This window comes from Cynoglossus semilaevis, chromosome 3, assembly GCF_000523025.1.
Source record: "Cynoglossus semilaevis isolate Cse_v1.0 chromosome 3, Cse_v1.0, whole genome shotgun sequence".
Classification (NCBI taxonomy): Eukaryota; Metazoa; Chordata; class Actinopteri; order Pleuronectiformes; family Cynoglossidae; genus Cynoglossus; species Cynoglossus semilaevis.
This window is the reverse complement of record NC_024309.1, coordinates 839,649-855,379: the sequence shown is the minus strand read 5'-3', so window position 1 is coordinate 855,379 and position 15,731 is coordinate 839,649. Positions and strand designations below refer to the sequence as shown.

The window sequence follows — 15,731 nt, the reverse complement described above, 5'->3', positions numbered from 1 at the left end:
ATAAATAAATAAATAAATAAAAAAATCCAAGCTAAAGCTGTAATTCTTGGTTCCGCTTTTTAGACCGTGTCCCCTCGCTGGTCCGGCTGTGTTTGATGTTACAGTTGTTGGATGTGGTTCTGTGTGAAAGTGGTTCCAACCTGAGTTCATCAGTGGACGTTAGGTTCTGACCCCAGCCAGCATTTGTGTGGATTAAAAGTAGGCTGGGTTTTAGCGCCCACATAGGCCTTACCAGAGGGCTCCATACAAATTGCCCATTTATGAGTCAGGGCCATTTATATGTAGCCTTTAACCCACATTGGGTCCACATGGACATGCTGGCTCGGGAGGTGTCGTCTTCGTGCTGTTGACCCCGTACTTGTACCTCTGTGTTCCAGGTACTGCGTTATCTGGCCATTCTCATACATTCTCTTTGTACTGCAAATTCTTTGTAACCTTCTATAGACTATTGTTGCACACCTTGCTTTGATATTTTCTATTTTCATACAAGTATGTACAGCTTCTTTTGTATGCACAGCATCTTTCCTTTCCCCCTTTTTGTGCATGGACTGTGTGTCGAAGAGGCATTTGCATATAACTGCATTTGGTACTACACAGCTAATAGACGAGTGTTATATTTCATATAATGTATATTTTATTTTTTAGGTTAAGCAACATATTTAAACAGAACGACATATTTTTAGATTATTGTGAAAAGGGAACTGTTTCCGAAGGCACAATATTTGTCTTCAATTCATGGTCGTTAATAGAGACTTGTTTGTGCTGTTGTACAGTACTTCAGACTATTAATAAATAAAAGACTTTGCATGAAAAACTGTCTGCGTGGTATTACTTAAAAAAAAACAAAGTATAAAATATTGATCTATATAAACAAGGAAAGAAAGTGTAATTTCAGAAGAAAACAACAAATAACGATGTCCGATACTAAGGTTTCCTGATATCCGATATGCCAATGTTGTCCAAATACTTAATTTCCGATTTCTATATCAACCAATAAGAGATATAGTGGGGCAGGGGTGGCCATGTGGCTAAGGAAGGAAAGTGCTGTCTGCTCACTAAGGTAATGGGCTAAAGGCAGATTTTTCATATACGCCATCATCTGGCAAAACCCAGGCATTGCGTTATCGGGGTTTCATTATCGGAGAAAAAAAACAATAACGGATCTTACTGATATTACATATATAAGCTAATATCGGTTGATAATATCAGTTGGCTGATATTATCGGACATCCGTACAATAAATTGGACATTAAGCCAAAATGATGATTGCAAAATATAATGAATTTTATCTATCACTATTAAAATAATAATAATAAAAAGTAAAAAAAAAAAAAAATCGCTATTAAAACCAAATTTCGAATCAGTCATAAACTGCATTATATGGTAATGTACAGTAAAATGTATTATATTTTTCTGCAAATATAAAAACGCAATAATAGTTGTAGTACTTGTTGATGCAGAGTCGATATACCGTCATCTCCTCTCGTCGTGTGTTCCCTTTTCTTGAAAAACGGGTTGGCGACCTCAAGTGGAGGATTGTGCACGGTGCGACTAGCACAAATAGGTATCAGATACGCAGAGAGCCTCCTATTCTTCCCAAGACGGTTTCTGCAACATTTATTCAGACAGTGCTCCAGGCTGCGATTACAGTATTTATTTATTTAAGGTTTTTTATTCACTCATTGATTTTCATTTTAGTCCATGGTACTATGTCCGAAAAAAAAACATTAAAAAACATCAATTAGCATCTATCAATTAACAAACTTAAAAAAATTTGCATATATTGTCAGAAAACTTTATACTTACAGATAAATATTCTCCGAGGCAAAAGTGTCAAAAAACTCCAACAATGTTATCTCAGTAGTCTGTTTAATCTGTATGTGTTTTTTAATAAAAAGTGGCAAAGAAATCATATGAATATAGTCACAGTATAATAGAAAAAGTATAACAGTTTGTTTTATTTACCTTTTATATGTACCTTGTACATAAATCAAACATTAGAAATATTTTTGTTGGTTGTGGTGTAATCAGAAAATTAACATAAAATGAATCAACCATTAAAATTATATTTATACATTTTAAAAATCACGAAGAACACGTTATTTAAATAAAATAAAAAAAATTTACTATCGCTTAAAAAACCATAAACTCAAAGCAAATACAAACCAAAGCAGTTCAGCACATCGACCTTATCAGGGCTCAGCGTTTGGGTCTACCATACAAACGTAACGCAATGACGTATCGTACGTGCTTACGTAAAGCACGTGGTCACAAACGCTTCCCCAAGTGCTGATGGGGAATACTGTATCAGTAACTGCGTCCTGGACGTCCACGCCGGGGATATAACACATCTGTACATCTGTTTTCCAGAAAAGTAAGAAAAGTTTTTTTGACGTATAAAATTCCGCATTGTTTTAACAAACGAGACGTCACTTTTGCTATTGTGTTTTACGTGCAATTCGGACTATAGCAAGGTGGTTAGTTATACTTGATAACGCCGGCTTTAAACGGTAAGATTAGGATTATTCAATAACAAGCATTCTTTTAATTTCAGACCGATCTTTTAGTTTAATTAACTGCACATTAATAGATGTCGGTCGTTTAGAGACGGAACTGACAGTTAGCACATTTAGGTAGATTACGGTGCTGGGAGTAAATGAGGGGTTACTTAAGGTGACAGGCCGTTGGCCAGTTTATCATGTGTCCCCCTGACCTACGGGCTCGTGTTGCTAAACCTACGAATTTAGCTATCTCAATTTAGGGCTCCATGCTTGGCTACATGCCCCAATATCGTACTGAATGAGCATACACAAACGATAGCTGTCTCGACCTTAGCGCCCCTGAGCTATGATGTCATAACGCTGCGGCGTTAATGACAGCCAGAGCGAGAAGCACTGTTTCCGTCAACCGTTACTCAAGAGCCGGAGTTTGAAACATGAAGGACAAATTCAAAAACTAAATATATATAAAAAAAATTGAAATTAAACAGTTTACAATAAGGTTAGGATAACCTCTCTAAACGTCCTCGGGTTCTCCTTCTTGGGGATTTACGGGAAGATGTCTGCCCTTTGATTTCTATTACTGCCATCTACTGGTGTCGTTCTTCCATTGGCTATTTACAGTTAAACAGCGTCTCGTTTACATACAGAAGGGTAAAAAATAAGAAAATAATAAACCTTCCTGATGAATGCAGGACCAAAAAACACTAGAATAAAAATGTATAATGTATAATTTAATAATTTATGATATCCTGGAAAGACATAGTAAATGGTGTAACTGAATACCCTCGGATATCCTGGAAAAACGTAGTAAATGGTGTAACTGAATACCCTCGGTGTCCTGTACTTTTTTTTTGTTTGTTTATTAACATAGGCATGTAAACAGTTTCAGTTACCCATTTTAATGCCCCTTTATCTTGTTTGTATAATGCAGATATGTTTGTGTCACACATTGCTGACCTTTAAAATACCTTTAAAAAAAGTTCTCAGTTTATGAATATTAGTTTTTGTATTTAACAGTTTTTGACAGGCAAAAAAAAAAGAAAAGATGCTTCAAAGGTGTCTTTTGAAAACTGACAGGCAAAAAAAATATGATGCTTCAAAGGTGTCTTTTGAAAACTGGTCATTACTTGTAACCGGTAACAGGCCTGGTTTATCAAATGAGCATTTGGACAAGAATTTTATTATTGGCATTGTATAATTTCTTTAAGCACAAGCCAATGATTACATGGAAAGATAGCCATGCCTCCTTTAAACATATACATTTAAATATAGAAATTGGGAAACTGGTCTTAACAGTTGTAACACATGGGGTCTGATGAAAGATTAACTATATTTTAATCATCACTTTTTACAAACTGCATCTGTGTAGCTAAATACAAGAATAACAATGAATTTCCCTTTTATTGGTTGAAATTTGCAGGGCAGAATGGGAGCGTCTTCGTCCACACCTTCTGCTCCTACAGTACAAGCACAGGCTATGATGGCTTCACCTCCTCAGGGCTGCCCTATGCACCAAGAAGCCAAGCCAGTCACAGGTATGTTTTTCAGAAGAGAAGTAACGTTAGCATATCATTGCACCTTTATCGCCTATCATTGTCACCTGGTCACATGTCTCACTCCCAAACGAAAGATGGGGACATCTATGGGGACAATGACTGAGAGGAAGTGACAAATTCTTTAGGTACAGTTATACTTGTCTGTTTGTGTAAAAAAAATTAGGGATGCATGGATACTAATGCTAGTATACTCTACTTGTTTAAAAATAAAAACCTGGCCGATGTGGTTTGTTTTTGTTGTTTATTCCCTCTTTTGAGCCACAGAAACATCAGGGAACTATTGTCTTTCACCTCTTCATCTTACTATCTTTGAATAAGCACACATCCAATCAAACAAATTTATGAAACAAACACCTTTTAATATAGATTTTTAGTTGACATGAGAGAAATAGTACCCCCGTGTATGAGTGCATTCCTTGCTGTTTTTTTTTTTTTTTTTTTTTTTTTAAATTGAAGATTTGGCTAATTGGAATATTTTGATGAGTCATTGCTGCTGATTTTCTATTGCTGCCTTTTCATGCTGTTTTCATTCTGATTGTGTAATTATCGGTATGTCATTTGCAGCAAGTATCTCCATATTGCTATTTTCTCTAAACGTTTGTCAGTCTTTCAAATGCCTTTTTAAAATATTATTATTCATTTGGTGTACCAATTGTAATTAACTGATGTGGTGTTTCTGCTTTGTTTCGTGTCTCTACCCTCAGCGTCTCCAACTTCAGAGTGTCCCCTCCATCAAGAAGTAAATGGTAATGGCCTATAGACAGTAATGTCATCATGTTTAGTTCTTAACAGGAAAAAAACATTTCTCCTTGAGTTTGTATTATGACCGCTACTCATTTTTAAAAAGAACCACCTGCTCACAGCGCCTTATTGTAGTGTCTTTGTCTCCCGTAGCATCTCCTCCATCACAGTGTCCAATGCACAAAGCAGAAGCTGGTCCAGCCCACCAGGAACGAGCCTATGATTTTGTGGAATGTCCCATGAAGGCAGCAGCAGCAGGCGTGAAGGATGACATCGATCCGGCGAACATGGTAATGGGTTCTGTTTCTCGTATTCAAAACTGTCACCATTTTTTCAGAATGAGGAAATGAATATTTTTGCGTCAGCACACGAGGAAGTTGTGTAAATGTGTTAGCTGCTTTGTGCAGGCTGTGTTTGCTCTAGACTATGCTAAATATGTTGTGTTACTTTAAGACAGTACTGCTGTAATGCTTAAAGCTTAAATGCTTGATAACAAGCCTCCAGTCACTAGGTGGCAGCAACTCCCAGTGGTTTGTACGGATAAAAAAAAACATATTATCAGGTTCTCAGTAGTATTTCAATTTACAGAGGTGTGGGTTATGAGGGCATGAAAACATTTCTGCCCCCAGGGGGCGGGGCCATGACAGAAAATGATTGAGAACCACTGCCTTAAGACAATTGGACTGTTGTCGCAATAATTTGCTGTCTGCGCACAGATGCCGCCTCCCAATCAAACTCCAGCACCTGGCCAGCCTTTCCCTCTCTCGGTCACCAGAGAGGAGTCCACCATACCTCGACACGGCGCGGAAAAGAACTGGGTCTATCCTTCGGAACAAATGTTCTGGAACGCCATGCTGCGTAAGGGGTTAGTTCAGTGTTTTTCAACCTGGGGATCGGGGCCCCACGTGGGGTCACCAGGGCTTCTAATTAATTAGAAAAATCATTGCGGTCGCCAAAAAATTATGTCATTATTAAATTGATTAATACATCAAAACTATAATACTTTCAAGTGTATTGAGCAGTTAAACCAGGAGTGTCATACATGTGGCCCGTGGGCCAAAACTGGCCCACTAAAGGGTTCAATGAAAGTGGAAAGAATGCACAAATACTAAATGTTGGTGACAGATTTTATTTCAATGAAAATAAATATTTTCTAACACGTAGTTATTTTCAAGAAAACAAAGGGGGAGAGGACAGGAGTTATTGATGTTTATAGTTAATTATGTTCTGTATGGTCCGGCCCACTTGAGTCCGGCCTACTCTGGCTATGTATGTGGCCCCCTGAACGAAAATGAGAGAAAATGACACCCCTGGGTTAAACTATTAGTTTCATTGTTTTTGTGACTGTAGTGTACAGAAAGTGCGTTGGTTATTTGGAATCCAACTTCAGCGTGCCGTGTTCATGTGTGGTCCTGCTGCAGGTGGCGCTGGCGTGAGGATGACCTCGCTGCTCAAGACATGAGCAATATTATCAAAATTCATAACAAGAACAATGAGCAGGCCTGGCATGAGATCCTAAAGTGGGAAGCTCTTCATGCAAGGTGAGCTACGAAGTACAAAGCTTCAGTCTAAAAATGATAGTTCTTTAATTGATTCTATTTTTTTTTTTTTTTGAGTGTTCTCTTTTATAACTCCCTTTCGCAGTGAATGTCCATGTGGTCCAACATTGAAGAGATTTGGCGGGAAAGCTAAAGAATACTCACCTAGGGCTCGCGTGCGTCACTGGATGGGGTAAGATTCTTAGCTTCCTTTAGACTTGTTGGAAGTCATTTTGGTGACATGGAGGATGCGGACGTCGATCCTGCTACCTCTCGCATGTTGAGTGACTGCTCTACCCTTTGCGCTAACCCCCTACCCCAGCACTGCTCGCAGAAGATGGCTTTGTTTACGTTTGTGTACGCCATACATTGGGTTGTCGTCGTTGCCTTTCTTTGGTTTGTGTTGGTTTTTTTGCTCTTCATTGTGGCTCCCAAATGCAAGTCAGACTCTTCTGATGATTTCATGTCCTGGGTAATAATGTTAGCACTGTACTAGCGGTGGGGGGGGCATGCAAGTTATGTCACGACGTAGCAACGGAAAAAGGGCTGAAAATCTACAAACACGACCTCCCTGCTAAGGAGATCCTCCAGAATCAGTAGGAGGGTCAGGTTTGGGTCCAACACACTGTGATGTCATCTTTTTTTTCCATACGGCAACGGAAAAAGGGCTGAAAATCCACAAACACGACCTCCCTGCTAAGGAGATCCTCCAGAATCAGTAGGAGGGTCAGGTTTGGGTCCAACACACTGTGATGTCATCTTTGTAACTTTCCTTCAACATAGTTATGAGCTGCCCTTCGACCGCCACGACTGGATTGTTGACCGATGTGGGAAGGAGGTCCGATACGTCATCGACTACTATGAGGGTGAAATCAACAAGGACACATTTCAGTTCTCCATCCTGGATGTACGCCCTGCCTTTGACTCTATAGGAGCCGTCTGGGATCGCATGAAGGTGGCCTGGTGGCGATGGTCCTCCTAGATGACACGCACCACAACAGGTCAATCTTTTTTTTTTTTTTTTTTTTTTTCTCAATTTTATTTTTCGGACATTTTTCTTATGTTTTTCTTGGCCTTTCTATTGTATGGTCTGTGACAGTTCTCAGATATTCAAGTAATTGTATGCTGAGAAATTGACTATTCACATTGGCATGGAACATTCATTCATTTAGTACCGATAATGAAGTTTGTGTACCATCAGGCAAATGTACACATTTTTATTTAAAAACAGTTCGAGGCATGTCATTATTTTTCTATTATTATTTTTCACCAGATTTTTTTCCTTCAGATGCAAATGCTTTAAAGGAAGTTTTGTCGACACGAGGCAAACCGTTTTCTTGATGTAGAAAAATAAATATAAATAATACGAAAAGTTACGGATTAACGCCGCACTTCATCGGTTCCTCGATGGTGAGAAGTGTCTGTACGGGGCAACATTCATTTTTCACTAGGTCAAAGGAAAAATGACAGTCAGTTCCACTGAAATAGCCTACCCGTGGTCACCGTCTTGACCTTCACGAGCAAAGAAACTATAGTGACTAAACAGTATTTTATCTTCAAACGTATCAGTAAAGATTGTAAGAATTATTAACGTTTTTTTATCGGAATCAAAAATTAAGTGTAGACAATAGCGGATATCGGCAAAAAGTTAATATTCAACATCCTTACTCATCAGTTTTGTGTAACTCCTCTTACTCAGACTATTGGTTTTGATCTGTTTGTTAGTTCTATTTATTTGACAAATGACTGTAAACTTTTGTTTTGAGACTCCTGTTTGTTCTGTTGAAATGAAATGAAATGTTCCTTTTGTCAAACATTTTACTCTGTAATTCTCTCATGACTAATAATAAAGACGTTTATTCCCTAATTTTCTCATTTTTCATATATTTTGATCAACTTTAGTCCTGGTCATAAAGGTTAAAATTCTGAAATCAATCAGTTTATTTATAAGTATTGGTACTTGTAAATAATTGATACTCATGTATCATTTTTTTTACAAGTGTCGAATGTTAAATTAGAAGCCCACCACTGACCATTGTGCCCAGGTCACTATTCGTTTCCTTAATGTAATTGTATGGCACCACCTACTGGACATAAACCAGTATTGCACTATGGAGTTATAACGTCTGTTTTGAAAATCTTAACTTTACGAAATTATTAAAAAAAACGCGTCGGTAGGTAAAGTATTGAACAAATAAATACGATCCCAAGACTTACTGTAGCGACTAATTTCTGCAACCTCAGTGTAAAGGTGATGTTTTGCCAACGGGGTTATTTGAAGGAATGCCTCGAGGTGTGTTTTATATTGTGCTTTTTAAAAATAACACAAGAGGGAGCTGTTTGACAAATCATTCTGTGAGCAAAATTGTGTTTATTTTTTTAATTTATACTTAGATATGTCAGTTTCACGATTTAAATGAATCATGCAATTTGAACGTTACCCACGTGCTTTACGCAAATCACTATTTTAGTTGATGATTTAATAATTTCAGGACTCCATATTATAAAACGTGGCCACAACATTTTTTATTTTTATTCTATTTTATGTGGGGAAAAAAAGTGCTGAACCTGTCGAATCAAATTATTGATACAGAAGTACCTCTCATACCATGTTTGCTGAATATTTTTCTGAATTACCTTAGGACCTCCTGAAATGAAAAAGCCTTACCAAGTATTTGTTTTTCGGAAGCTAAAATATGTGTAGCTTGCTCATGCAAAAAAAGGACAAACCTAGTACTAATTCACAGTGATTGACAGGGATGAAGTTTAACCTGGCTTTAGATAAAATAAATTACACCTGGAAAAACGAGTTTGAAAAGTTCTAGAAAACCTGGAAATATTTGTAATTTCTGTAAAGTTTGTAAGTACATTGCTGGAATGATGAACTGAACTGAAGATTTGTGAGATATTTATGTATATACAGTATATTATGACTTCTGCCTACATGTATGCATGTGAGTATATATATATATATATATATATATATACACCAATATCTTCTCTCTCTCTATATAAATATACTATTTATATGTAGATAATACATATCTACATATGCATAGTATACATATAGAAGATATATATATATATATTGATTTACTTTTTTGTTTTTATATCTTCATTTGGTGTGTATGCATATTTTGATTTATGGGAACATGTATGTCTGTGTATATATGTTCCTAAATATATACAAACAGTATATAATACTGTATATAATAGTATTTATAGAAGATATATGTATATATATTTCTTTGATTAGTATTTGGATATGACTGGACTTTCTTTGAATTAAGTAAATTAGTAAAAAATTAAGTACATTTTTTTAGTGTCCCTTGTGGACCAAAAGACTGGACTGGTACTGGTCTGCGGACCGAGGTTGGTGACCCCTGATCTATACAGTCTTCCAGGTACAAGCGGTACTTCAAGGAGAACTGTATTTGCTGATGTGGCCCTTGGTGAAAATTAGTTTGATACCCCTTGGTCTATAATAATTTTTTTTTAACGCTAAGCTAAATTTTTCCTGTCTTTACTGAGTTGTGCAGAGAAGCCAACAGCCGCTTGGCCTGCCGGGATCGTTTCCTGTTTAAATGCACAAACTAATGTTTGTGTGGGCGGAGCGGTGATTGGGGTACCTGTATGCCTGAGTTGCTTAAAGTAATGCGTGCATGTTGATTTCCCCGAGTGCTCACGAGAGGCCAGCGAGCTACGCGAGCAGATGTCCAAACAGCCCCTGGCGTTCTCTGTGAAATTCGGATATTTTATCACTGCTCCGTGTGATGCCCATTTCCATACCAAAGACAGACCGTTCTCGCAGCCTGTCTGCCACCAGCCAACACACCCCCACACCATCGTCATCGCCCTGTCCTGCTTACCACATGTCTAAAGCTCCACTGTCACTAACATCTTGTTAGAGAGAAAAGGAAAAAAAAAAAAAAAGAGACCGTTCTCTTTACATTGACTTATTGGCTAATCAGTTGGAACATACAGTTTATTCAGATGTTTTTGTGCCAGACTAGGGTGGAAGGAGGAAGACATTTGGTTTTCAATTTATCGCAAGGGTAACAAGATGGACATGCATACAGAAATGGCTTCTGTTTTTTTCTGTCTTGAGAATGGACAGAAAGGAAAGTAAACTACTTGTCGTCGTGATACAGCACACCACTGCAACAAAATGTGACCTCTGCATTTAACCCAGTACTTCTCAAATAGTTGGACAAGCTCCCAATAGAATATGACATGCTGGACATAAGTGTACGACTGCTGCAATGCTTGAATGATAACAAGCCTCCAATCACTAGGTGGCAGCAACTCATACAGTGGTTTGTACAGATAATAATATACATGTTCTCATCAAGTTCTCAATAGTATTTTAAGGGAGGGGGGGGGGCATGATGGAAATAATGGAGGACCACTGATATAACCCAGCACCAAAGTGAGCAGGGGGCAGCTAGCTGAACCTGAGGAGCAGTATGTGGGGACGGTGCCATGCTCAGTGGTAACTTGGCAGCTTGTGCACTTGAACCACAAATCTTCCGGACCTAAGTCTGGGCCACCGATCTCCCCCGCCCCTTATTTTTAAAAAAATATGTAAGTATACATGTCCAAGCTGTTCTGCTAACCTGAGATCAAATATATATATATATAATGACCTGAACCAGTCTGCACAGGTCCCCCAGACCGGGGGTTCGGGACCCCTGTTTTAGGGGTACCTTACGACATACAAACCTTTGTGCTGCAACATCCCCCGGAAAGTGGGAGATCCCTGAACCTCCGAGACTCTCTCCTTATCTGGGATGGGCCGTTGCCCAACTACGGGCGGCAGATACTTAAGAAGAAAAAAGGCGAATTAGATTTTCAAAAAAAAATTCCGTTTTTCTATAGACATGTTTGTTAATGCAATTATGTGCCAACAAAGATTTATGATACTCACAACTTTCTGCTTATAAACCGATGCTCGAGCTTATTGGGCGTACAGAACAAACTGCCAACAACTTTGCTGGGAAAATGGCCACAGCTGACTGCAGCAGGTGCAGAGGCTTTTTCAAATCATTTCAGTGAGCAAAAAAGGAAAACCAAATCCCTCTGCTAGCAGAAAAATGGCATCTGCCCCCTTTATACACTGTACAACATAAAACACAGAAAACTTTTTTTTTTGCTGGAGACTGTGGACAACACAGTCATGTTGGACAAACCAGTTCAGTGATGTGATTTCAATAAATTCACAGCATATGCACCTGTCATGTGATTGGCTGCTAGACTACCCTAATGTCTGGACTATTGACACCTGAATATAAGTCGCACCCACTAAATTCAATAGATAGATTTCAGCATAGTCCATCCATCCATCCATCCATTTTCATCCGCTTATCCGTTACCGGGTCGCGGGGGCAGCAGTCGCCACCCAAATCACATTGCACCGTACCAAACCTTCCTGCAGGTGGTGAGTCCACTGGAAGGTACCAACCGTCCTAACCGGGATTCGAACTTGCCCAGGAGGTGAACCCTGGGGTTCCACACCAATGACAGAGACATTGCCTCTGGGCCAAAGCGCCACTCAGCATAGTCCAATCAGAGGTAAAAAAAAAACACTTAGGTACACAGGACATTTTTCGACTCCTCCCAGGGAGTGTCAATTTGCGCCCCTACGTCGATGAGATGTCAAAACGATTCTCCTGTAAGAGATATCAGATGTACCGTGGGTCCTCCTCTTCATATACAGTTTCATGTACAGCAATAATTTTGCGTAACAATTGCCAAGAATAAAACAAACGAATGTGATTGAATTGATAGGAACACAAAATAGTGCATAAAGGTAGAGCAGAGATGACTCACTCAGGATCGGTATTGGTCCGATATTGGTCAAAATTTCAGGATTAAACATTGAAAAAAAAATCTATGAATGCAATATATGCAGTATATATTAATATATACAAACTCAACATTATAAATGCAATGCAGCAATGTGTTATCTCTATTATTTTCAGGGATGTGCGATATTAACTTTTTGCCAATATCCCTTATGCCGATATGGTCCAAACACTTATTTTTTGATTTCGATACCAACCGATACCAACATAGCGGCGCAGTGGTGGTCTGGTGGCACTAAAGGTCTCGAAAACCCAGACATTGCATCATCGAGTTTTCAATATCAGAGGAAAAAAACCAAAAACAATTTTTACAGATATTACATAATTATGCAAATATTGGCTAATTATGCTAATACAATATCGGTTGGCCGATATTATCGGACATCCCTAATTACCATTGTGAAACTTACAAAGCTTCTCTAGGAACCTTTATAAAGTATTTAAAAAAAAACAAAGATCGACATCGCTTTTTGAGGCGAAAGAAAGTCACGTTGGAAATTTACTTTAAAAGTGACGTTTTTGAAAACTGACAGGTCCACATAGATCAGTGTTATCAGTGATTTAGGTGTGGCTGGTTGTGCAATAGCCCTTTGCTCATTAGAGGAAATGGAGGGGAGGTGGATCCGTGACATAAAGCTCAGTGGGATCCCAATCCTCCCTAGAATAAAGCGAGCTCAGACGTGTGTGTGGTAAGGAGCTAATTGGAGCTCCCTTGAGAAAACACACTGTCAGTTTGGTTTTTAATTAGTGGGGGGAGCCACAGTTAAAGTTGTGACAAGTTTCCTTGAACAAACAAATAAAATCCAAGTTGTGTTGGGGGTCGTAGCAGTTGTGAACGTTCAGCTCTTTGGGAGGAGGGTGGGGGGTGGATTTGTTCGGATACGCGCCACCATATCTGGTGGCCTCCTGTTCAGACCTTGTACCAAATTCCGCTTTATGCCCCGCGGCCATGATTTGCTACAGAAGTAAACACCAGCGTATGAAAGCGCCACTACAGTGGTCTTTGTTTAATTGATGTGCTCTTCTGGAGTGGCCTCAGGCAACACGCTCCTGTTTGAGTAGGCAGCTAAGGAGTATGTCTCGACGCAACACTGTGAGCGGCGAGTGTGGTGGCCTTTCACACTGTAAAGGGGACGTTTGCAGTTTCTGTTCAATTATTACAAGTTCTTTTGTTTGTTAGCATCAGCGAGTGTCTCTCCTTCGCTGGCTTCTATGTATAATTTAAATTGGTTTCACGTAAATATACTCCAGTGACTGTGGAAAATGTAGTATTAACATAGCAAGTGTCACTATGGTCTATTTGCACACAGTTAAACAAAGCATGCATGCTAGTTGTGCTAGGATCTAACATGTAAGCATTCTAACTAGCATAGCTAAAACCTTTTAGCCATGAGTAATGCAGTAAATTTGTGGCATGTCTGCCCAGTAGCAGTCGACTAGCTATGTTAGCCCTACATCAGCACTTTGCTCATGTGTAGTTTCCTGTAGTATTATGAGGTTTAACTGATATTGGCAAAAAAAAATGAATCCCAATTATTTATGTTTTTGCCAATAACAATTAATATCGTGACTTCTTTTGGACTCAAATCAATTACCCTGTGTTCTAAAACGATACTTTAAGTCAAAAGTCAAACTAACTTCTTAATTCTAATAGGTGGAAAAAGTAAGATGTTATCAGTGACCAATAATCCATGTGTAAAATGTGTAAATATTAAACAGAGTTTATTGTTGCACAGACACATTAAAATTACACCACAAATGGGTAAGGAAAAAAAGTTAAGTTTAAAAAAGTGTGCGTTATTTCCTTTCAGTCACTACTTTGCTGTTGGTAAGGAATAGATTGACTAAGGTGTCATTCTAACGGCGGTACTGAAACTATAGCGCTAATACGGAGAACTCTGTATATCCTTTAACAATGGCGTGGTATTACTTGTCTTCAGTAACGGCTTATACCAGCCGATCATTCCTCTTCTCAGCCAAATACGGACACGTACCTGTATATCCTTTAACAATGGTATTACTTGTCTTCAGTAATGGCTTATACCAGCCGATCATTCCTTGGTACAATAAAGGTTTGTGGACCGCTCACATTGTCATCTCTCTTCTCAGCCAAATACGGACACGTACGTTTTTATATGAAGCGCCTTGCACTAGCCTAGGTATTACATAGTATTTGATTTTAATTTTTTTTAATGTTTTATTGATCTTATTGAATATAAGCCGCACCCACTAAATAAATTAAAAGAAAATTGTACATATGTAGGTCACACTTCTCTATAAGCCGCAGGTGTCCATGTTGTAACATGGTATATTTATACAGAAAAATGTTACGCAGAAAGACTTGAGAAAGAGAGTGATCTGCTCCAGGGCTGAAGCTAACATTAGCTCCAGGGCTAACTCCGAACAGAAACAAGGAGGTTGGGGTCTTTATTATCCGCCACACCGAACACAACAGTACATAAACATAGTTTTAGAAGATCCCGTATACGCAACTCACGCGTCAACATGACAGGGCTCAAACTGCTCCCAACTTTAGCTACCATTCTCCAGAGGTGGGACCAAGTCCTTGCTTTGCAAGTCATAAGTGAGTCTCAAGTCTTTGCACTCAAGTCCGAGTCAAGTCTCAAGTCAAGACAGGCAAAGTCTGAGTCGAGTCCAAGTCAAGACTTAAAAGTGTCAAGTCAAGTCCCAAGTCCTTACGTTTCTGTTTCGAGTCCTTTTAAACAAAATAATAATATATTTACACAGATCACTTTGGGTTTTGGAGAAAGTATCAAGTCTTGTCGAGTCAAAGGGCTCAAGTCCAAGTGAAGTCACGAGTCATTGATGTTAAAGTCCAAGTCGAGTTGCAAGTCTCTTTACATTTTGTCAAGTCGAGTCTAAAGTCATCAAATTGATGACTCGAGTCTGACTCGAGTCCAAGTCATGTGACTCGAGTCCACACCTCCGCCGTTCTCTCTCTCGCGTGTGCCCCACGCGCATATATGCACACAGCCATTCACAGACGCTATTAATATAACACACAGTAGCCAACCGGTAAAGTGATTGATCGCTAGCTGTATGAACTTTGTTAGCCCGCAGGGTTCAATGCATGTGGAAAAAAAGTAGCGGCTTATAGTCCGGAAATAATGGTAGCTAAATTTCACAAAAAGGATATCCATTCTCTTCAAAGACAAATAGAATGTAGAAAACCTGGCTGGTGTTCCTAGGACTGAATCTATAGGTTGCATTATTTATGTGTCCTGTGTGCTACATCTTCAAGAGTTCAAGATGCTTTCACCTGGCAACAACTCAGAATGGGCAGCACTTACGGAGAACATAGTGGAAGACTCTGCCAACTGTATCACAAAAGCTGTCACAACAAAAGCCTATTAATGGGACGCAACTGAGCTCTTCCTGCTAAGTGCTTTTAACGGTGTACACGTTGTTAGCTTGTTGGTACACAGGTCTTTGGAGTGTGAATATCCCGTGGAGCTTCGTCGAGCTGACGTGTGAGCTCCAAAGCTACTTTCTCTGCTTGTCATTAAACAT

At 39.0% G+C, this 15,731-nt stretch overlaps 1 protein-coding gene across 2 annotated transcripts; it reads left to right on the top strand.

Annotated features, from left to right (window-relative positions):
* Positions 1 to 2,224: 2,224 nt before the first annotated feature.
* Positions 2,225 to 8,203, top strand: hccsb (holocytochrome c synthase b). Of its 2 annotated transcripts, none has more exons than XM_025054617.1 (8): positions 2,225 to 2,373; positions 3,920 to 4,036; positions 4,762 to 4,803; positions 4,952 to 5,088; positions 5,515 to 5,663; positions 6,220 to 6,339; positions 6,443 to 6,529; positions 7,120 to 8,203. In XM_025054617.1, exons 2-8 carry the CDS (start codon positions 3,928 to 3,930, stop codon positions 7,316 to 7,318), a joined length of 843 nt encoding a protein of 280 aa, XP_024910385.1. In that variant the 5' UTR covers positions 2,225 to 2,373; positions 3,920 to 3,927; the 3' UTR covers positions 7,319 to 8,203. The 2 variants fall into 2 exon arrangements, with proteins under 2 accessions (XP_024910385.1, XP_008305622.1); XM_008307400.3 differs by lacking the exon at positions 2,225 to 2,373 and adding an exon at positions 2,416 to 2,510 and having other exon boundaries at positions 3,922 to 4,036; positions 7,120 to 7,318.
* Positions 8,204 to 15,731: the final 7,528 nt, after the last annotated feature.